The sequence below is a fragment of the Spermophilus citellus genome, assembly GCF_964194105.1.
Source record: "Spermophilus citellus genome assembly, chromosome: 15".
NCBI classification, from domain to species: Eukaryota; Metazoa; Chordata; class Mammalia; order Rodentia; family Sciuridae; genus Spermophilus; species Spermophilus citellus.
In genome coordinates, this window is record NC_138195.1 from 86703999 (window position 1) to 86726820 (window position 22822).

The following is a 22822-nucleotide window of genomic DNA, read 5'->3' on the forward strand; positions in this document are numbered from 1 at the left end:
AGGCAGCGAGGCTGGAGACCGAAACCCGCCCGGGCGCACAGAGGACGCCCCGGGCCGGCCAGGAGCCCAGGTCCACCTCTGGGTGATCCCTTCGCGGGGACGCGATTGGGACAGCTCCGGGGTGGGACAGCTCCGGGGAGGGAGGGAGGACCCGGAAGGGGTAGGGGAGGGGATACGAGCCCCGCCCCTGGCTCGGCCCCGCCCCTGGCTCGGCCCCGCCCCTGGCTCGGCCCCGCCCCTGGCTCGGCCCCGCCCCGCCGCGCCACGATTATAGCCGATGACTCAGGGCGGAGCTCCGCATCCAACCCGCACGGCCGCCAACTTCTCTGGATGGGACCAGAAGTTTCTAGCCGGCCAGTTGCTACCTCCCTTTATCTCCTCCTTCCCCTTTGGCAGCAAGGAGGCTATTTCCAGACACTTCCACCCCTCTCCGGCCACGTCACCCCGTCCTTTAATTCATAAAGGTGCCCGGGGCCGGCTTCCCGGACACGTCGGCGGCGCGCAGAGCTCTCGCTCCACCGGCGGCGGCGAAGTGTCCGCACCCCGCGACCTAGCGTCCCGCGGCCGCTGCGGCCCGACCCCGACCCAGCATGAGCGCTGCCACCCACTCGCCCATGGTGCAGATGGCGTCCGGCAACGGCGCCGGTGACCGCGACCCCCTGCCCCCCGGCTGGGAGATCAAGATCGACCCGCAGACCGGCTGGCCCTTCTTCGTGGACCACAACAGTCGCACCACGACGTGGAACGACCCGCGCGTGCCCCCCCAAGGTCCCAAGGTGAGCCGAACCAGCGGCCTCACTTCGACGGCGAGCAGGCCGGGCGGGGGGACTGGGCCGGCGGGGTACGCCAGGGCTCCCGACCGCCGGAGGTCTGCGAAGGCCACCGCGGACGCACGGCCTTCGGGGCGGACAGCGATCCCCACGCAGGGGTAGGTCGCCGCTCCCGTTGCGTCCTGCTGCGCGCGGGCGAATACCCTCTGCAGACCCGCCCTTGACAGGCGTGGGGCCCAGAGAAGCCCCCGAGGGCTGGCCCAGAGAGTGCGACCCGCGGGGGGACGCTGGGTCCACTCGCCCTGTTCGAGGGGCGAGGGGCGGAGGGCCTGGTGCTGGAGCTGCCCGTGCTCCTGGGCCCCGGGAGGGGCGGCCGGCCTGGTCAGCAGCCGAGGCCCTGGCCAGGCCCCGCCGCGGCCTCTCCCCCCAACCGGCCTCGCGTCCCGAGATCGGCGGCACCCCCTATCCCTCTGTGCGGATGCCAGAATCCCTCGCAGGCAAGGGGTGGGGGGGACTTTGGGGGAATTTCACCTTCTAGTTCCACAACTTGGTTGAGGGTTATGTTGACTTTACTCTGTCTCAGACATAGAGTGACTCAGGACACTGGCATAAATACATTTCATTAGTTTTTATTCTTTCTGTATTTGAAATTACAGCTGTATTACTGTTTGAAACTGCTTTCAATAAGGTAGTCTAATGTCACTTGTTTAAAGAAACAAACAAAAAACCCACAAGGTCCTCTACTCCCGGGCAGTTTCTGTGCTAGAGATCCCTGACTGCCTCATAGTTGGCCCCTGCCTCGCCACATTGCCTCACACTGGAGAGAAAGAGAATATGTATTATTATTTTTTTTTAATGGCACACATTCCCCTTCTTGTTATGGTATTAAAATACTTAGGATTTGTTCACAGTACATAAATAACTAAAGAGCGATACTCTTGTGAATGCAGCAAATATATACCCCAGTTTCAAATATGCAGAGATACCTTCAAGAGCATGAAAATTTGAAAATACAAATTTGGGATGAAGAGCAAGGAAATTTGAAAATAAATATTTGGATTGAGGGCTGGGATTGTAGTTCAGTGGTAGAGCTCTTGCTTAGCATGTGTGAGGCACTGGGTTCCAACCTCAGCACCACATATAAATAAAGTTAAAAAAAGTAAATTGACAACTAAAAAATAATTTAAAAATTTTGGATTGAATCTGCTCATTTGAAAATATAGTTAAAATTTTATAATTAACACATCGATGTAGTAATAATTTCTATAAATTTGAGCGATTTTTCAAAGTAAAAAGTTTGGAAAAATAAATATACCTAAAGAGTAATTATTACTGGTGTCTGGAAAAAATTAAAAGCAATTAAGAGCTGATAACCATTATTTTTTAAAAAAGATCTGTATTATCCACTTCACTTTCACTTTTAGGCACTTCATTTTTTGGCCAGTGCCACAGCTAGAACTCAGGGCCTCCCAAATACTGGACAAACACTGCACTCCCAGCTCACATTTTATTTTTTTCTTAAAGATACTGATAAAACTTAGGTATCCAAGAGTAAGGCATTGTATATCCAGCAGTTTACATTTACAAGAAATTAATTGTATATTTATTCCTAAAAATCAGAACAAGAGGCTGTAATTATCTGGGATGGGCATAATTATATATATCTTTTTGTCTGTCTGTTCAACCCCTTATTGGGTGAAGCTTGTACTCTATCCCTCTTCTTTCAGGGTGCATAGGTGTAGAAGATCTATATTTTTTAAAAATATTTTTTTTTTAGTAGTCAGTGGACCTTTATTTTATTTATTGATACGCGGTGCTGAGAATCAAACCCAGTGCGTCACACATGCTACGCAAGCGCTTTGCCACTGAGTCACAATCCCAACCCCCAATGATCTATATTTTTGAGGTGTCCTTCCTATAGACACAGGGCCAGTCAGAATCTGCCTGCACCCTTTGTTGAGAGTGAAGATTAAGTTTGAGCACATACATTGCTTGTACTTTGATTCTTTTTTTTTTTTTTTTGAATTTTTAAATATTGATTTTTTTTAGTTTTCGATGGACACAATATCTTTATTTTATTTTTATGTGGTGCTGAGGATTGAACCCAGCGCCCCACGCATGCCAGGTGAGCGCATTACCGCTTGAGCCATATCCCCAGCCCTGGTCATTTTGCTTTCAACATGAGGTTTACCCAGCAAGTTGGGATCTTCCTATGGATGGATTAGACTGGAATTTCATAAGCCTTTTTAAGGGAAAAAAAAATTACTGTTCTCAACAAATAGAAGCTATTAAGTACTAAAATAGAAGGGCTGGGTTGGAAGAGTTGATCTGAAATTTTCATGGTCAGAATTTTATTTTTTAAATCTGAATTTTATTTATTTATTTTTAGTACTAAGGTTTAAACTCAGAGGCTCTTAACCACTGAGCCACATCCCTAGTTCCCCATTATATATATATAAATATATGTATGTGTGTATGTGTGTGTGTGTGTGTGTGTATGTGTATATATATATGCATATATATATATATGCATATATATATATGTATGTGTGTGTATATATATATGTATATGTGTGTGTATATATATATATATATCAAGGTTGCTCTGGGCCTCACTAAGTTGCTGAGGCTGGCTTTGAACTCGCGATCCTCCTGCCTCAGTCTCCTGAGCTGCTGGAATTACTGGTGTGTGCCATACCCAGCACAGTGAAAATTTTGAAGTTCTTGAAAGTTCTGGGATAGGTGGTGTAATCCCAGTGATTTAGCAAGACCCTCAGCAACTTGGTGAAACTCCATCTCAAGACAAAAAATTAAAAAGGGCTGAGTATATAGCTCAGAGATAAAGTGCTCCTGGGTAAAATCCACAATAGCATTAAAAAAAAAAAAAAAGAAGAAAGAAAACAAAACTCCTTAAAGATCTTTGGTTCAGTCTCTTTATTTTATTGATAAAGAAATGCAGAGAGTTCAAGTGGGTTTCTGAAGGTCATAGAGGTAGCACCAATAGCAAGGAGAGAACAGTATGGAGCCACTAAGAACAGGCAGTGTCTGTTCACAAGTTAGAAGTGGCTTGAGTTTTTATAAGACTGAAGCATGTGGGATGGAATTCTTGAGCATCTTTATGTCTTCCCCATCACATTGGGTCACTCAACTCTGCTGTGTTTGCTTGGATTTTGATGAGTGGATATGATGAATTCAAGAAGAGAGGTTTTTTGTTTGTTTGTTTTTGTTTTTTTAAATCAAATTGACTACCTGGGATTTGTCGGTGTGGTACCAAAACATAAGGAGAAAACTGACGTCAGTCTGAGAGCCAGATCCTCCCGGCTGCTCCTGCTTCATGTCTGGGTTTCATTGCTTTCAAAACAGTGCTTTGATAGTCACAGAATATCTGGGCAACTGATGCAGTTTCACTTACATGAATCACACCTTAATCCAGACTAAATACAGCGGAAAATCCTTCCGTGTTGTTTTATGTTAGAAATTGGTTTCCTAATGCATAATGAGAGAAGAGCTGGGTTCTAAAGAAAAGGGCTCTTTTGGAGGAGCTGAACTAGTGGACCCTCTAAAAGCATCCTCATGTTGGAGAAGAAATGCTGCCAGTCAATAAAAAGTATTCAGCGAGCATGGAAACAAGAAAGCTCTCTTGGGGGCGGATTCTGCTTCGGGATGTTTATAATCTAACTGTGTTGGTAAAGAGATGGCTTTCATGGAAAGAAGAAAAAGACTAGCATTTTGTATTTTATTTAGTTTTAAATTCTGTCCTCTTACGTTGATATTCCACCTTTCCCTGAAGTGTTTAGAGCAGGTCTTTTCTGCCCCCCCCCCCCTTTTCTTAACAAGGGGGCAGGTAAAAGCAAGTGTCATGACTGCAAAGACACTGGCTTCATCCAGCACCTTTTTTTTTTTTTCTTTTGTTTTTTTCTTGGTACTGAAGATTGAGTCCAGGGTGCCTTACCATTGAGCTACCTCCAAATCTTATTTATTTATTTATTTATTTTTAAATACTTTGTTAGTTGTAGATGGACAATACCTTTATTTTATTTGATTATTTTTATGTGGTGACAGGGATCAAACCCAGTGCCTTACACATTAGGCAAGTGCTCCACCACTGAGCTACAATCCTGGCCCCGTATTTGTTATTTTGAGACAGGATCTTGCTAAGTTGCTGAGGTTGGCCATGAACTTTTGATTCTCCTGCTTTATTCTCTAGACTAAGGATCATAGGTGTGAGCCACCGTGCCTGGTCTTCATAAGTAGCTGGGCCTCCCACCAGCAGTCTTCCTGGATTCTGATTTTTTGCATCTTCTGCCTTCCCACTAATCTCCTAGCAAATTTGTATGATCCCAGACCCCTTTCCTGTCAGAGTAGTTAGTGATCACTGTGGCCCCTGGAGATGCACGGTCACCTATAGACACTCTCCAATTCTCCATGAGTAAACAGAGTCTAGGTATTCTGAGTTCTGGTCACTTGAATACCTTCTTGGATGGCAGGCAGACACTCTTCCCTCACAGAGCGAGGCTATTCTTGCTCTGTGGATCTTTGGGGTTCCCAGCTGGCAGTCTCCAAAGGAACTTGGGCCCCATGTTGGATCTGAGTTACTCAGAGTGGTGCCCAGAAATCTTAAGTCCAAAGAGCTTTCTGTTGACTCTGATTCTGCCAGACTGGCTTGAGAGCCACGAGGGCCTGATCCTATTTGGCACAGGGGTGGGGGGATGGGGAATGTGCTGGGATGTGATACAAGCCTGTGTGGGCCCTGGAATCCCTCAGCCGTGCCTGCTTCACGTCTGGCCTGCAGAGTTGATTGTCTAGCCTTCACTTTCCTTGGGGAAACTTTCCCAGTGCCTGAGCTTCTGCAGTGTGACTCTGGGCAGAGGTAGGGACAGGGTTAAGACAGTTTCACAGCAGAGTGTGTCTGGCAAGGTGTCAGTGTGGGAGTGGGGAGGTTGTCAGTCCCTTGGCCTGAACTTCCCCACACCCCAGAAGAAATGAGCCAGATCAGGGACTCCTTCTTCCCGTCTGGCCCTCCCAGCATTCACTCGCCATCACAATGTGGCAGGTTGTACTCAGGTGCTGTGAAAGAAACATCCCTTCAGAGAAAATTGGGAGTATTTCAAGTATGATTGGAGCAGAGAGAGCTGTTTATTCTGCGTCAGGTTCAGCAAAGCCTCCTGAATTTTCTTAAAGATGAGATCATTTTGTTCTTTCTGGATCGATTGCAAGCGGTTGTGTCTCAGCAGACTCGGAGCAGTCGGGAGATGAGTGGCCCATTCTCTCCTTCGCATTTCCAGCAAGTTGCAGTCATGGCTGAACAAATGCCTTTGCTACTGGATGAACAGTGATTTGTTGGGGGTGGGTGAAGAGTGTGGCCGCATATCTTGGGAGCCGGGCTCTCCAAGACTTTCATTTTCTAAAGAACAGCCTGTGTTTGGCTCACTCAAGAACTAAGTGCACCTCGGAGAGTATAATTTATACCTGTTCTGTGAAGTAGATTCCCCTTTATGAGGGCAGAGTCTGTGCAGGGACTGTGGCAGTGGTGGTGGCATTTGACGTTAGGCAGGGCTGGGAAGGCTTATACGTTGGATGCTATCAGGGCTGGTGGTGAGTCACAAAGCTTCATACCACCCGTGAGGCTTGATTAGCACTGTCCTCATTTCTGGAATGACACACAGTTGCCTTATATAAACTACTCTGCATGTTTATTACTTTTTATTGACATTTAAAAATGATGTTCTGTTGTTTACCATCCAAAACAGGAAACCATGCATAATACAAACCCGCTCTTTCTCCTTCAAGTTTTGCCATTTTAATGCTGCTCTTAAATATTTCGGAGGCCTATGTTGAAACACCGGAAGCTGAAGACAAAGGTCCTACTTGTTAGGAACCTCTGAGACCCTATAGTTTAGATCAGCCCCCAGGAACCCACCACATGTGACTATTACTCTCCAGCCCCCTCCTTGGCTCCCCTCTATAGTGAATCAGCTCCACACCCCCAGTCTGTTTCTTCCTCACCACTTAGACTCAGCCAGACTTCTAAGGCCAGATGCCAGATCCTGTTGTTCTGCAGATGTGGTGTCTCTCCATTGTTGCCTGCCACTTGTGATACTTTGTGTGATATCTAGTGTTACTAAGTCTTCACATATTTCTATGAAGATGTCTTGGGGCCTTGGCAGCTTTTCAGGAGGCCAGGCAGCTTGCAAAAGCTTAATCAGAAAGATTTCCTTAGGAAAGGATGAATTGATTTTTCTTGGTCTGTCAACATATTGATACCTATGTGCAAGATATGAATGCGTACTTTAATAGATCTTGTCTTTTTTAAATCCTCAGGATAGTTCTCTGAGGTAGGAGCTCTTAAGTATGTCTTAATACCTGAGAAAACAGGCTTGGAGAAGGGATTTGCCTGGCCTTGGGTCACAGAAAGACTGAAATAGCTTTCCCCCACCTAGGATCCTGCAGGAGTGACAGACACAGTTGCCTTTAGTGGGCCAGGCTGCTTCATACCCAGGCCCAACCCCAGGTAATAAATAGCCCTGAATCCATCTTTGTACAGTTGATGAGAAACATTGGCCCATTTCCTGAACCTGAGTCTTAACTCAGGAGGTGGGCTGCTGTTTTCATGTCACAGAATTAAATGCCATATAAGGGACAGGGGTGCTGTTCGATGCCTTCCTCCATGAAGCATGTGCCACCTCCTTCCAATGAGAAGCAGGCTCTCCCTGCTTTGCCTTGGGCTCATATGGCGGTTGTAGGTTCTGGGGCCGTCTGTTTCATTCTCTGAGCTGGAAAAAACTAATGGCTGACTGTGTGGCCTGCCTCTGATGAAGTGTGGAGGGTGTATGTCACTGGAAGTCTTCCATTGGTTCCTCAGCATTGCAGTATTGTCCTGGGCTCCTAATTGTCCCCCCAGAGGCCTGTCCCTGTGATCACTTTTTGAATGTTGTTTTCTGCGTAGAGGATGTCAGTGTTAATTCCCCAAGTCCATCCTGATGGATCTGGAGAAGCTCTGTTTTCCACCAGTGACACAGCATCTTCCAGCCAGCCTGCCTGAGGGAGGGGCTGGGAGCCAACAGCAGCCAGACACTGTCTGCACAGCCAGGGATCAGCGACGCTGGGAAAGGAGACTTTTTCATTTCTTTTTCTTGTCGTGGGCAGTAAGATCAGACGCCGCATATGCAGAACTTCTTATTCACTGTCAGTTCAGAAAGACCTGGAAGTGCAGCCTGCTCCTTTGTGCGTCAGGAGCCTGTTGTAAACACATCGGCTGCCCAAGGCTCCTAGCACAGAGCTGGGCCCTGGTGAATTGAGGTGAGACTTTCTACTGGAAATTCTTTAGCATCCTGTTGGAGAACAGACCTTTCCTATTTCAAAATAACTTCTTCAGTGTTCACTAAAGTAGAATTGCAGCTATTTCAAAATTTAGACATTTCTTCTTGGACACTGAAGAAATGAATGGTTTAAAAAACCCAGATAGTGGGGAAGAGGGAGAGGAAGGCACCTGCATGTGCCAAGGAGAAGGCAGCTGCTTCGCTGCTGGGTTGAACCTCCTGGGTCAGTGGAATAGGCCCCAGAGCAGGGCCCGGTGCAGAAAGGGTTAGCCCCTGTTGTTGCTGCTGAATGGGGTCTTCTCCCTCCAGAGGCCCTGTGCTGGGCGCCATTGCAGTCTTGAGGTTGTGGTGACTCAGAACTGAGCCAGTGTCTTTACTCTCGCTCACTTGCCCTGTCTTGGCCGGGCCGATGACTCAGCAGAGCAGTGGCTTCCTGACCCAGCACACACTTGTACTGAATGTTCCAGGTCTGAACCTCAGCCCAGCTTGGCCAGATGAAATGCTTTCCTTCCTGCTGCATTTACCCCAGGAAGACAAAGAAGAGTTTGGAGATGTTAATCACACATGAACGTTAACCACACAGCATAGAGGTGTGACAGGAAAGAGCTAGTGAAAGGGCTGAGCTTACCATCACACAAACTCACGCTCTAGAGAGCTTAGTTAAATTGTTCACCCTCCCTGGGCCTCAGTCCCCACTTTTATAAAATGGGAATTGCAACTGTACTTGTCCAATAGGGTTGGGAGACTGCAGGGAGATGTTGCATGGAGGGGGTTAGTTCAAAGCCTGGACCTGGATCGGTACATGCACAGTCCCTGGAGATGTTCACAGCCTTCGATGCTGGGTGAGAGGGTATTTGCAGATAGGCATTGGCTGCCCCATGTAGTAGATGTGGCTATGCATAGGACCTTTAGCTCTCAGATGGGCCTGAGTATTGCCTCTCAGAAGTCAGACCTCCTGTCATCCCCTTTGCACCAAGTTGAGCTGACTCCACCTTAACTGTGTCTAAACAGCCCTCAGAACCCTGGCCTTGCTGTGTCCCTTGAGATGGCAATATGCAGCCAGGGGGTCACATGAAGAATGTTAGGCCTTCTAGAGCCTTAGCCAGCCCCCAGCTCCAGCTCCTGTCAATCCCTCATCCTCCACCTGAGACAGGCCTGGGGATGGTGATTCCTGCACGGAGCTGCCCTGAACCCTGCCTTACTCAGCCCAACTCCTTGAGGACAGGCTGTCTCTTGGACATTCCAGCACAGCCCTGAGGACAGTGCCGGGAAGGTACTAGGTACCAGGATCCTTAGGAGCTGGGGAGAGCCAAGATATCTTAATAAGGGCCCATGGACCCTGTTACCTGCACCCAGCTTAGAGGGGCAAAGATGTCCCCACAGATGGAAGAAGGAGTTTTCTAATTGTCTTCATCATCCTGGGGGAAGATGTGGTTTTTGTGTGAAGAATGCTTTGAGAAGCTGTTTAGGGTAGGGAGAAGAATTCCTAGGAATCTCCCTAAGGGACTCACTGTTGGTCCAAGAGGGTCTCCCTTTGCCCCAGCTGCTGTTTACAAATGGGAGATTCTTTTTCTCTTGGCAAAGTATATTTTGTACAAAATGCACATCTGCTGTCATCCTACACTGACGCCTAACAAACGTTTGCATGGTTGGTATCTAGCAGATGGAACCGGTGTGTCCACTTTTGATGTGGGACAAGTCCTTGAGAAGGCTGTGGAAATGTTCCAGGTGTGAGGATGGTCCCTTCCAGGTCTCTTTAAATTCAGGTAGATCTTGCTTCCTGGTATGGAGATTTCAGGTACTTTTCCCTCTGTGATTCCTACCTTTACATGGATTTAAAAAGGTGCCTTGCTCCTTCTCCTCTTCTGTTTTTTTTTTTTTTTTTTTTTTTTTTTTGAAGAGGAAGTAGGTAGTGTTTATTTTTCCATGAATCCATGAGTACAGGAGCTGGATTATCTTGGCCTGGCTGTGCATTTCCTGTGTGACCTTGGGCCCCATCCATTTCCACATTTGCTAAGTGGGATCCTTGAGGAAGGCTCCTGGGGGTGGGGACAGAGGGGAGGCTAGAGACTTGGCTCTGAGCCCCGACCTCTCCCCCATTGGAGAAATGTTCAAAAGCTGCCAGTGTGCGTAGTTGGCTTGAGGACTGCTTGTGGGCCCTGGTAAGGGAGGTCGAGGAGATGCCTGCAGATATTCTGCCTCCTGTGGACTGCCCCCTGCCCCAGCCTGGCCTGGCCTTTTCTCTCCCAGGTCTCTGGTTGTGTGCAGGGAGCCCCAGCCTGCAGTTGGTTCCCAGCAGGGAGTTGGTGTATAGGCCCTTCTCCAGAGTAGCTTGCAGGCCTGAAGGAAAGGGAAGAGTACTGAGGTGAGGCCTTCTGAGGGGTTTTTGGCTGTGTTTTCTTCCAGGTTAGTTCTCAGCAGAAAAAATGACATCCTTGTTAATTAGTGCCCTCAAGGCTCTCTGATAAATGGCCTACAACGCTATTAGGCTTCTTTTCTAGTTGGTAAGAACCACTGAGGAACTGGGCTTTGTAAACAGCAGGCCTACCCCTTGCTGGAGAAAGCTGCATCTATCCATAACTATCTGTGGAGTGAAGATACATGACTGTATAGGGCAGGTTGTGGCTTGAAGTTACAGAGCCTTTTTACGTCTTTATTTCACTTATGTCTTTCAACCTCCCCTCTCGCAGAGTGTTAGGAGTTTTACAGCTGGGGAAACTGAGTCTTAGTAGTAAGGAGCCCCAGGCTCCTTACTGGTGAGCAGCAGGGAGGGATTGGAGCCCAGGGCGACAGCTTGCAGACTAGGGCTCTGTTGTTCATTCCTGTTTATTTGGACACAGCTGCAAAGAGAAGCAATGCTAGGGGCTAAGGATACAGCTCAGAGATAGAGCACTTGCCTGTCCCCAGTACAACAGGAAAGAGGAGGAGGAGGAGGAGGAGGAGGAGGAGGAGGAGGAGGAGGAGGAGGAATGGTGCTGGTTTCATCTTCTAAAAATACTCTCCAGTAGAAACATAGAGAGACATTCATTTTATTAGTCCTGGGATAAAATGATTAACAAGTTTCAGAGCAAACCTCCCATCAGTTTTGATTCAAGCTGGTTCACAGAGATTATGGCCGCCACGGATCTCTGTCTTACCAGAAGTCCCAGGACAAAATTCCACCTTCTTAGAGGTCCAATGAATGGACTTTGGTGGAATGTGGGCCTTGCTTATTATTCAGAATTTGCTCATTCTCTTATCTACCCCACCCAGCAAAGGGAGTGGTGGAAAAGACCCCGTATCACAATCTGGTGGACACTGAAAGAATTTAGAGTTCCTTGTAGGGACAGAAGTGACTATTTATATAACAAATTGACAGTAATACTTATTTCATTCCTATCGCCCATTGTACCAAACAGAAAGTGGTGGTAGCATGTTGAGGCTCAGCCCTGTGCTTAACATAAAAGCTTTGTGCTCCAGTCTCCTGCCTGATGGAGGTGAGCCAAGCTGCTGAATTGTGACCAGGCCCTAGCTACATGGGGAGTTCCAGGATTGCTCTTTTCCTCCACCTCTTTCCTTTGTTTTAGAAGTTTTGAAGTGTTGTTAGAGAACTCAACGCCTGGCCTGGGTGAAGGCTCTTCTGGCCTAAAAACCCAGTTAATAGAATCCGTGTCCTACTTTAAGACTCCAGGGCTATCATCAGAAGTGCTGTGGCAGCCCCAGGAGCTGCTATAACCCTCAGTTCCCATCAGGGTGATGAGAGCTGAGGTTTGTAGGTATTGAACCCACTTTTTAAAAAAAAATATGTTTTAGTTGTAGATGGACACAATGCCTTTATTTATTTATTTTTGTGTGGTGCTGAGGATCAAATCTAGGGCCTCACACACGCTAGGGCAAGTGCTTTACCACTGAGCCACTACCCCAGCCCTTGAGCCCACTTTTTAAGAGCACTGTGGCCATAGAACCAAAGCTGTGGGGTTGGGCCTCACAGAGGGAGCCTGTTTTCAGGGTTCAGAGTGTTCAGTGTTCGGGGGATCAGTTGTAGATGGGTCAAGGCCAGCCCTTCTGTATGGCCATCCTATGAATGTGCGTGTACCCAGCTTGGCAGGCATCCAGCCCTGCTTCCCGCCCATCTCCTAGAGTACAAGGGCTGCAGCCAGGGTGGTGTTCAGCCTCTTCATAGTTGAGAAAATAAGGTCTCAACTATAAGGCTGTTCGCTTCACAGGTGGTTTTGGGTGGAACAAGACCTAGCTGCAGTCTCTTTCCGATCTCCTGGCTGTCCCCTTAGTGTCAGGTGCTCCAAACCTGCCCCCAGGCTTTCTCTAATAATAATGTCTTGTTTTTAACAGGACAAAATTTTGGCTTGTCTGAGGTATTTTTTTTCCTGCTTTCAATCCCAGCCATCTCATGGAGTTATTTGTTGCCCTAAGACAAGCCTCAGAAGATTTTAATGCAATATTCAGGCAAGGGGAAAGAATTAACTAATTCATTTTATAAATTAATTAAAAATAAATATTAAAAATTCTCTCTCTCTCTCTCTCTCTCTCTCTCTCTCTCTCTCTCTCCCCTCTCCCCTCTCCCCCCTCCCCTCTCCCCTCTCCCCTCTCTCACTCTCTCTTTAAAAAAAAATAAATAAAAAATAATTAGTGAGATAAGCAGTGGAAGGCCCTGGGGCACTTATTTTCTAATTAGATTTTGTGTATATTCCTGATGTCCTTTTACCTAAAGATAAGGGTAATGAGCTGAGCTGCAGGCAGGTCTCAGTGATGATGGGCAGTCATCAGCTTGGTGACTGTGATTGCACCCCAGTCCCTGTCATGTGATCACCCAGCGCCACCCATACCCCACCCCTTAGAAGGTGGCTTCTCCCCATTGATGTCAGGTTGGAGCAGGGGATGAGTCATATCTGAAGGATACTGGTGTAACCAAGAGACTGTCTCTAGAATTGTGCTTGAACTTGAGAACACCTCTTAATGGACTAAACAGATATTTTAGTCATATTCTGGGGAATTATAATATTATACTTTTTTGGGGGGTGTGTTCTTTTTTTTTTTTTTTTAACTTGACTGTGATGAAGATGCAGTGGGCACTATAGGTCTCCAGGCAGTGCTTTTTACTTAGAAAAATCAGTCATTTGCTACTGGACTGTAGCAATGCCGGAGTGGGGCCCTCAGGCAGTGGTGTGAGCACTCCAGCACAGGCCTTGCTGTGGGTGGGAGTGTCACTTTTGGTTTAATTTTATTCTTTCAGGTAGAATTGCTGATTGTTCTATGAAGTTGGTGTGATTTTTCAGTCACCTAAAGCAATAGTTTTCTAAACAAAACCCCACCAGAGTGGAGGGGGCACCTGGAACTTCTTTCTGATGCAACATTTGCATTTTATTAAACAGCATTAGTGGGTCATTAATCCTCCCAGGTCAAGGAGCCATGGACCTCAGGACTGTAAAGAAAAGCAGCCCCAGCCACCCTTCCCCTTTAGCCTTTGTGTTTGTGCCTGATGGCTTCGTCAAATTCCAGTCTTCTACCCAGGATTCTAGGAAAATGTGCAGTTTGACTTAGTTTGATAGATTTTTACACAGGAGTACACCTATTTACCACCACCCAGAAAAAGAGAATATTTCTATCTCCTCAAGATAAAGAGTCTAGAAAGCTAGAACCCTCCCAGCCACTAACATCTCCTCCAGAGGTTACTGGGGGTGAGGTTTTTTGTTTCACAGTTAGAGAAGCAGTGGGCCCAGTCAGCTAGCAAAGACCACATCAGAGGACTTGGGTGGGCTTCTGACTTCGGCTAGAAGGAAAGCTGATCCATTTAGTGGACAGACTGCCCAAAAGGACTGTTGGGACTCAACACTGAGTAGCAGAGGATTCCTGCAGCACCTCTCGGTGGCTCTCTATGGTGCCCGTCTCATAGCAAGAACCAGCTTCTGAATGTGTGGTCTGGATGCTGTCCCTGCTCTTGGGTGACCTGAGAGTTAAGCAGGCTAAAATAATGTTCCTGCCCTAGCACGTGGTCATTCTAATCTGAGAGTGCCAAGTGCCTGTCTGCCTATATCCCCAAGGACACAGTGACACCCTTGCCTTTCCTGTGTTTTGGAGGCCCTCCCTGGGGCAAGGTCTCAGCAGGAGAGAAGCAGTTGATGGGCTTGGAAGCCACCTGGTGTCCAAGCCTCTACATAAATAGAAACATCATGGAAACGTTGCGGAATTAATGGTCTCTTCCCTCAAAGCATACATCAGCCCTCGGGATCTGTCCTTGCTTTTGACCAACTCTGAGCAATAGAAAATATACCCCGAAAGCTCATAGGTTTTTAGTCTTCTGCCTGGTTGCCATTCAGAGAGCTGCTTCCTTAAGCAAGGCCCTCTCTCCTTAATACCTGACCTACTCGGATATGTACAAGTGACACACGTCAGTGGCTCCCCTCCTCTGGAGAAGGCTCTTCATGCTTGGGAGATGGTTGGTAGCTGTGTTATGCAGCCTCTGCTTGGTGAGAGGTGGCATCACCCAGTGAGTGGCTGCCCAGCCTTGTTGTCTGAAATAAGATCTTTCTCTGTGGTACATCTGGAACTTGGCCTTCTCAAGGGTCCCAAAATAGCCAAGCCACTGAAGAGAGAACTTCATGAGAGGACAGAAGAGAGGGACCCCAACTCTCCTAGTTCAAGTAGGCCTTGTTCTGTTAAAGAAAAAATTATTCTGTGATACTTGTTAAAGCAGACCACTGGGCTAGGAGTAGGGATCACTGCAATGGAGTTCTGCAGGTAAGGGGCAGATGAGCCCGACTCTCAGCACAGCATGGGCAAGTGGGGACTTTATAGCCAATGAGCAGTGTGAGGGTCACTGGATGGAAGATGACTGAAAGGAAAGAAACATCAAGGCCTAAGAGAGATTCTGGCTAACATTCTACTAACCTGTGACGGCGTTCTTGCTACAGATGTCCAGGTGATCAGAAATCACCTGGGGATGATGGAGACAGGAACCTCATCAGATAATGAGATGATCAGACATAGAGGAGGGGATTTGGTAACTGTGTATAGAGAGTTCTTTTGCTAAAACTAGATTTTACAAGTGCACAGATGGGCCTGGGAGAAGGTTCAGGAGTCTGACTAAAGCTTGGCTAGGCAAAGATTGTCCGTTGGTATCATAAGACTAGCACAATTAATCCCTGGGTTTCACTCCCTCTCTGTGCTGTTTGTGATCTTGAGTGCCTCCCTTGTAGCTTGTACTAACAGCATTTCTGAAGAGGCAGCACCACTACCGCCACCCTACTTCTCTCTGAAAGTTTCTAAACTGTGTCTGTGTTTGGGTCCAGTATAAACCTGGTACAGTTGAGAAACTTGGGCCTTTTTTGGAAGCTGAGAGTCTTGCTGTAATTTGGTAGTTGGAGTTGAGTCTTGTTCCTGGGAGATCACCTTCCTATCTGAAGGTTTGGGGGACAGTCAAGCTCTCCTGCATATACTGCCTCCCCATTGTTACCCAGAAAAGAAACCTGTCTTGCCAGTTTGGGAAATTGGGGCTTCCCTTGTGCTCAGCAGTTACCTTGGCTCCTCTGCTTTCGCCTGACCATGCAGCAGCCGCTGTAGAAGAGGGGATATTCAACAGAAGCAGGGGACTGTGAAGCAGCCAGACTCCCTGGCTGAGCTGGGGACCCAAGTTGCTCTGGAAGAGCAGAGAGAGGGCTCTGCACCAATTTCCTCTTCGGGGGTATTTTCTTTCTGTTTTCTCATGAGTCTGTTTCTCTTCTGTTCATTCTAGGAAACATCGTCCTCTGCCAATGGCCCTTCCCGGGAGGGCTCCAGGCTACTTCCCACAAGGGAAGGCCACCCTGTGTACCCCCAGCTCCGACCAGGCTACATTCCCATTCCCGTCCTCCATGAAGGGGCTGAGAACCGGCAGACGTACCCTTTCCATGCCTATCCCCATCCTGGGGCTCAGCGATTCAGAACTGAGGCAGCCGCAGCTGCCCCTCAGAGGTCCCAGTCACCTCTTCGGAGCATGCCAGAAACCACCCAGCCAGACAAACAGTGTGGACAGGTGGCAGCAGCTGCAGCAGCTCAGCCCCCAGCCTCCCATGGACCTGAGGTAAGGAGAGGCCTGGCTCACTCCCGGGCCAGGCACTGGTAATGGGCAGGCATCAGGGCCTGGTCTGTAGTATCAGCAGCCCCCCAAGCAAAGATGGTTGCGGACCCCAGTCCCATGCTATCCCCCAGCATTTCACAGGCGTTTTTTTAGGTGCCCAGGGCAGGAGTCTCATGACTTATTTTTATAATTAAGGAATGGGACCAAGATGGTGAACTATAAATTGCTTGGTTCAAATGCGTAAAGGAGAGAGCAGCCGAGCTGGTACCCTGAAGATTGGCCTCCTGGCTCCTAATTCTGATGTTCCTTATTTACACTGGGCTTCTCTGTTTCAGAAAGAGCTATGTATTATTTTGGTCTAGTTCAATACTTATGGATAAATATCAACTGCTCAGAACTATGTAGAGAATGAAAACAGGACTGCATACCTGTCCTCAGAGCAGTGTACAAGGAAAGCCAGATAAGGAATGAGAAAGGCAGCATCCCAAAGATAGGTTCAGCCCAGAGCCCTTCACTTCAGGGTATGTTGGTGGATTCAGGGCAACAACAGCTGAAGAATAGTTGTCAATCTGATCCTTGGTGGGGATTTGTGGGCCAGTGGACCTAGGAGGTTCCTGAGCACTAAGCCATTTTTATCTTCTGATTGCAGAACATCCCCTTGTGCCCACTGGCACTGTTCTTGAGCACAAATCCTCACTTCCTGTCTGTACCCAGAGTCATGATGGCCTCTGAGCTCTGTGCAGCTCTACCACCTGCATGGGGGTAAAAAGTCATAGTTAGTGGGGCGTCCCAGGAAGTTCTTTCTTTCCTTGGAGAGGAAACACCTATGTGTGCAGTGTGTTTGCTGTAAAAATCAAAGCGACACATCAGAGAAATCTTGGCAAATTTAAGCTAATAAGGCCCTTAGAGACCAACACGGGGAAAAGGCCTCCTCATTTTCTAGATGAATAGAAGGTGGCCCAGAAGAGAAAGGGGCCTGGCTTGCCCCAGGCCTCACAGGGGACACATGAAGCTCCCAGCTGTCACCCTCCCTAGATGAGTAGCAAAGGGTGGAGGAGGGCAGCCAGCACATGGATGGGGCACTCCTGTGCGTGCAATGTGTATGCACAGATGATTTTACTTACTGGTCAGGATAGGCCAGTGTATATATGGGGTGCTTTATCTGTATTTCAGATGACGCTGAGAAAGCTATTGAGCTAGTAAGAATTTGAACCCAGGCCCCTTTATTCCGAAGCTCTCAGTCTTAATGCTACTCTTTGGGGCTGGGGACTGCACCCAGGCCCCATGCCTGCTGAGCACTCAGTCTGTCACTGGGCCACCCCTCAGCCCTTAACACCCCAGTTTGAAAATCGAAACATTTCTGTGTGGAAAGTGTTGGGAAGTGTGTAGCTTTGAGTAGGTGCACAGTAAGGTTAGTGTGCCAGGGCTATGGGGTCATTCCTGGGGCCACACCCTCTGCCCTTTGTCTCTTACAGCGGTCCCAGTCTCCAGCGGCCTCCGACTGCTCCTCCTCATCCTCCTCGGCCAGCCTGCCTTCCTCTGGCAGGAGCAGCCTGGGCAGCCACCAGCTGCCTCGGGGCTACATCCCCATCCCAGTGATACATGAGCAGAATGTGGCCCGGCCGGCTGCCCAGCCCTCCCTCCACCAAGCCCAGAAGACCCACTACCCGGCTCAGCAGGGTGAATACCAGACCCACCAGCCCGTGTATCACAAGATCCAGGGTGATGAGTGGGAGCCCCGACCTGTGAGAGCAGCCTCCCCGTTCAGGTCACCAGTGCGGGGTGTGTCCAGCCGGGAGGGCTCGCCAGCCAGAAGCAGCACGCCAGTGCACTCCCCATCGCCCATCCGCGTGCACACCATGGTTGACAGGCCCCAGGTATGGGAAGTCGGTTCTTAGCAGACTGCTGCGGTGGAAGCATGTCTCCATCCAGGGGCCAGGAGCTCTGTGGGTACTGTGAGCTCCCGCCTTGTTAACTTGGGCACAACAGGAGAAAAGTGAGGCTCGCTGGTCCTCAGCAGAAATGTAGGACAAGGGCTGTGGCCCTGCCGCTCTTTTCAGCTGATCATTTCCCACTCTGGCTGTCTTAGGAGACCTGTGCTGTCATCCTCATACCTGAGACCAGGTGTCTTAATGCCCACCTCACCCCTGTCCACACTCTCACAGCCTGATTAGATCAATTGTCCCCTTCTCCACTGTGCAAGCCCCTCTGTACAGTCCCAGGACCTCTCCCCGCCTACTGCCTCCCAAGAGACCAGTCAATCTTGTTTTCTCTGTGGTACCTGCTCATCCTTCTGATGGTGCTTCCCATGAACCCTTTATGGTATATCGGGTGATTATTCTGTGCCTTTTTCTTTTTTCTTCTTTTTTTTCTTTTTTGTAGTTGTTAATGGACAGGAATGCCTTTGTTTATTTTTATGTGGTGCTGAGGATCGAACCCAGTGTCTCACACATGTTAGGCAAATGCTCTGCCACTGAGCTACAGCCCCATACAGCCTCATCTTCTCTGTAAGCTCTGAGCCTTATGACAGGAACTGTGTCTGATACCTTTAGTTTTTGGTCAGGTGCTTTGGTCCCTGGCTGATGCATCAGCCAGCCGTAGTGGGTGGAAAACCATCCTGGCCTGGTGAAGGCCCTGGACACCAACTTGCTTGTCATCTAGTGGAGCAGGGGTGTTGAGTCAGGGAGGAGGAGAAAGTCATTGAGACTGAGCAGCCTAGCAGCAGAACATCAGCAGCCAAGATCCCTCTGGCTGCAGCTTGAGCAGTGAATTAAAAGGAAGCTCCCTGTGAATGAATGTGGGTAATCCTTTTCCTACAAACAATGACATGTCCAGGGCCCTGGAACGGAGAGAGCACCCTCATTTTTAAATTTTTTTTGGTGTTTTTTTTCTTTAATGTGGAAATAATATCAACCTTACAGAGAGCGTTACAAGACTCAAAAAGAAGTTCCATGTACCCTTCACACAATCAGTTAACATTTTTCTGTATTTGTTTTGTCATTGCTTCTCTCTACATACGTTAACTACATATGTTAACTGTCTGAGAGTTAGTTGCAAATGTCATCCCTCTATTCCTAAATACTTCAGCAGATATTTTCCTAAAAAAAAGACATTGCTAGCCATAGAAGACCAGCCTGGATTCGGGGAGTTCTGCGGTAGCATCATCCAGTCTCTAGAACAGTTCCTCAGACTTTGATGCTTTGATGACCTTGACATTTTTAAGGATCACGAGCCATAGGACATCTTCTCCTAAGTTTTGCTGAAGTCACTAGTTACACAGACTACCACTGCCTTTAAAACCCAAAGAGGGCCATGTGGTGGGTGCGTGAGTAGTAAGGACCAAAGTTTGACCAGAGATTCAGTCAAAAAAGGATGCTGGTGTTGAGATGGCTTCATCACATTAGATCCATAATTAGTGAAATGGTACTTAATCCTGTTTTTACATGGATCATGGTGACCTCCCCATCATTTTTTTTTTTTTTTTTTGGTACTAGGAATTGAACCCATGGGCACTTTACCACTAAGCTACATCCCCAGTCCCTTTTATTTTTTATTTTGATGTGGTGTCTCAATAAGTTGTCCAGGCTTGCAATACTCCTGCCTCAGACTCCCAAGTTGCTGGGATTACAGGTGTGTGCCACTGTACCTGGCTATGACCTCCCTTTCTATAGCTTATTCAGAGAACATTTTTTTGGAGGCTTTCAAAAATTAATCTAACTGAACATAAAAGTAGAATTAATATTTTAAGTTGGCAATAGTTCAGAAATAAAATAATCCAATATTTATTTCCCCATTGATGAAACTGGAGCATATGAGATTTTTAAACAGGTTTTAGATTTTCATTTGTATACTTAGAAGAGCCACAGTATTCCTGTTTTGAGCATCGTTCATTTTTTAAAAAATAATAGCTATCAACTATAGTCATAAGAAAGAGGGCACAGCCTGAATTCTGCCTGGGGAGGTACCACAGCTCAGCTGAGCTTTAGGCTCTAGCACAGATGTGCTAAAGCAGGATTCTCCTAGAGTTAACTATTTTGAGTATCTTGCTTATTCTCACAAAATACCTTAGTTTGGGCAGAAACCACTAGGTTGTCATAGGTCTGAAAAAGCAGAAGATCATTCCTTTCCTGGAATAGGAGATGAAAAGGTCACCCGGGAGTAGGGAGCGCATGGTAAGGAGGCAGACCAAGGCAGCCACTTCCTGTCTGCATCCTGAGTCAGATTCACTTGGGACTATACCATGAGCAAACCCTGCTTAGCAGTTAGCTTAGGTTTTGCTACTCTCATTTTTGAAAATTATATTGGTTTTCTTTTCCTTGCCATAAGACTTGTCACCTCCAGCGCACGTGAGGTGTAACAGACAAATAGCCCAGAGTGACTAGTGGAAGCTTGGAGAATAGTATGGTCAGATACATGATTAATACCACGTGTTTATTTAAGCTGTTTGTTGACTTTGAAAATCTTTTATATGGTTAAACTTAACCAAGAAAAATAGTTGTTTTTTTTTCTTCTAATTGATACTAGCTACAAACAACTACCTGTGACTTTTAGCCAGTTATTTTAAATACCTCTGTATCTTTTCTCTGTTTCTCAGCAGCCCATGACCCATCGAGAATCCCCACCTGTTGCCCCACCTGAAAACAAACCAGAAAGTAAGCCAGGCCCAACTGGACCAGATCTCCTTCCTGGACACATCCCGATTCAAGTGATCCGCAAGGAGGCAGATTCTAAACCTGTTACCCAGAAGCCGCCTCCTGCCTCTGAGAAGGTGGAAGTAAAGGTTCCCTCTGCTCCAATTCCTTGTCCTTCCCCTTCTCCAATTCCCAGCCCTGCCCCTTCTGCTGTCCCCTCTTCCCCCAAGAATGTGGCTGCAGAAGAGAAGGCAGCCCCCAGCCCTGCACCTACAGAAGTCACACCCCCCAAACCAGGAGAGGCTGAGGTCGCCCCAAAACATCCAGGTGTGCTTAAAGTGGAAGCCATCCTGGAGAAGGTGCAAGGGCTGGAGCAGGCCGTGGACAACTTTGAAGGCAAGAAGACTGACAAAAAGTACCTGATGATTGAAGAGTATCTGACCAAAGAGCTGCTGGCCCTGGATTCTGTGGACCCTGAAGGACGAGCTGATGTACGTCAGGCCAGGAGAGATGGTGTCAGGAAGGTTCAGACCATCTTGGAAAAACTTGAGCAGAAAGCAATCGACGTCCCAGGTCAAGTCCAGGTCTATGAACTCCAGCCCAGCAACCTTGAAACCGATCCACCACTGCAGGAGATCATGGGGGTGGGTACCACAGCAGCAGACAAGGGGAAGAAAAGTGCTGGAAATGAAGAAGCCCAAACTGCAACCCAGCAGCCAGAAGCCAAAGAAGCAGCAGCTCCAAACCCTGGCAGCACGACGGACTCAGCTGGCCCCCCAGCAGCCGCACCATAGTCCCCATTAGACAAGAATCAGACTTGGAGACTTGGCACTGTTGTGTGTGCTTTAGGGAGTTTTAAGTTGCATGCATTTCAGGGACTTTAAGTCAGGTGGTTTTTATTTTTTTGTAGGTGTTCCGTACACAGTAACTTGGGTGGAGGCAAAACACTAATAAAAGGGCTAAAAGGAAAATGAAGCTTTTCTTCTGTATTCTTACTCTGTATAAATAAGAAGTTGCTTGTTTCAGAAGTTTAACCCCATCGCTTATTGTTTTGGGTCCCCACTGTGCATGGGCACCATGTGTTAACTGTGGTTGTGAGCTGTCTTTCTGTAGCTCTGAACTGAGGAGTCTTTTTTGGGGGGTAGATGGGGAGTCGATTTCCCATCACACAAATATGAAATCCATTTTTCAGAAATGTTGCCATTGTAATGGGATGATTTTCATCTCAGAGTTCAAATATCTAACTTTTAGATAGAATAAGATGTAAGGAGCTATAGTCATATCTGTATGTTGGACAACTATAATGTTACATTTGAAAAAAGGGGAAATAAAGTAATTATATAACTCAGTTTTGTGTGTGTGATTTCTAAAACATTGAAAAGAGTGGTGGCATCAAGATTTTTTGTCCCTGGCTGTAGTCAGAATCAATGGTCGACACTCACTAGCTGGATCTGGGACTCCTAATGTCTCTACCCCTCCAACTCTTAAGGAGTGTGAATCTTGATCACTTTTCAGTCTCAGATACACCTGGAACCTGGGAAGACTCAGGGTTGTGGACTCAGGTTATGGATGTGCCTGCCACACACCTTCAGGCCGCCAGCCAGGGGCTGAGGTGCCACTGGGCAGCATTTTGCCCACCTGGACTGGGGCTGCTCTCTAGCCTCCCCATGGGACTGACCGGGATGGTTCACAAGTACACAGGGAAGCCAGTTTCCACAATTGCCAAACTTCTGTGGAGTCTAGGTCACGGGGATTGGAAATGTGCTCTGAGAGCCTTGGGATCATCTTTATGTGATACCTCTGAGTCACCAAACTAGACTGGGACAAGGTTTATCTTCCTTCCCAGACTGGGTTCCTAGAAACCTTTGGGGTTAGGGGCCAGATGTACTCAGGATTCACCAGGGCAGAAGATGGTTCTTTGTGTGCCATGGTCCCAGATTGTGGAGATGTGCTAGATTTTTTGAAAAGGGAGAGAAAGGCCTGAGACCTTGGAACTCAAACGAGCACGCTGACTTTAGAGTCCCTGAGCTGAATTTCTCATGACTGTAC

The 22822-nt window shown here is 47.6% G+C and overlaps 1 protein-coding gene across 3 annotated transcripts; it reads left to right on the forward strand.

Moving 5' to 3' along the window:
• The first annotated feature begins 310 nt into the window (after nucleotides 1-310).
• Nucleotides 311-22121, forward strand: BAG3 (BAG cochaperone 3). 3 transcript variants are annotated; one of them, XM_081267999.1, is made up of 4 exons: nucleotides 311-776; nucleotides 15819-16145; nucleotides 17618-18019; nucleotides 20740-22121. In XM_081267999.1, the coding sequence occupies exons 1-4, from the start codon at nucleotides 591-593 to the stop codon at nucleotides 21565-21567; spliced, it is 1743 nt and encodes a 580-aa protein (XP_081124125.1). In that variant the 5' UTR covers nucleotides 311-590; the 3' UTR covers nucleotides 21568-22121. The 3 variants fall into 3 exon arrangements, with proteins under 3 accessions (XP_081124125.1, XP_081124124.1, XP_081124126.1); XM_081267998.1 differs by having other exon boundaries at nucleotides 316-776; nucleotides 20737-22121; XM_081268000.1 differs by lacking the exon at nucleotides 311-776 and adding an exon at nucleotides 14628-14727 and having other exon boundaries at nucleotides 20737-22121.
• Nucleotides 22122-22822: the final 701 nt, after the last annotated feature.

Bases quoted from the DNA above. Each gene is read 5' to 3' on its own strand.
- BAG3 (XM_081267998.1), top strand. From the start codon at position 591: ATGAGCGCTGCCACCCACTCGCCCATGGTGCAGATGGCGTCCGGCAAC. The intron at 16,146-17,617 runs GTAAGGAGAGGC...TGTCTCTTACAG, and splicing joins CAGCCTCCCATGGACCTGAG to CGGTCCCAGTCTCCAGCGGC. The intron at 18,020-20,736 runs GTATGGGAAGTC...TCTGTTTCTCAG, and splicing joins CCATGGTTGACAGGCCCCAG to CAGCCCATGACCCATCGAGA.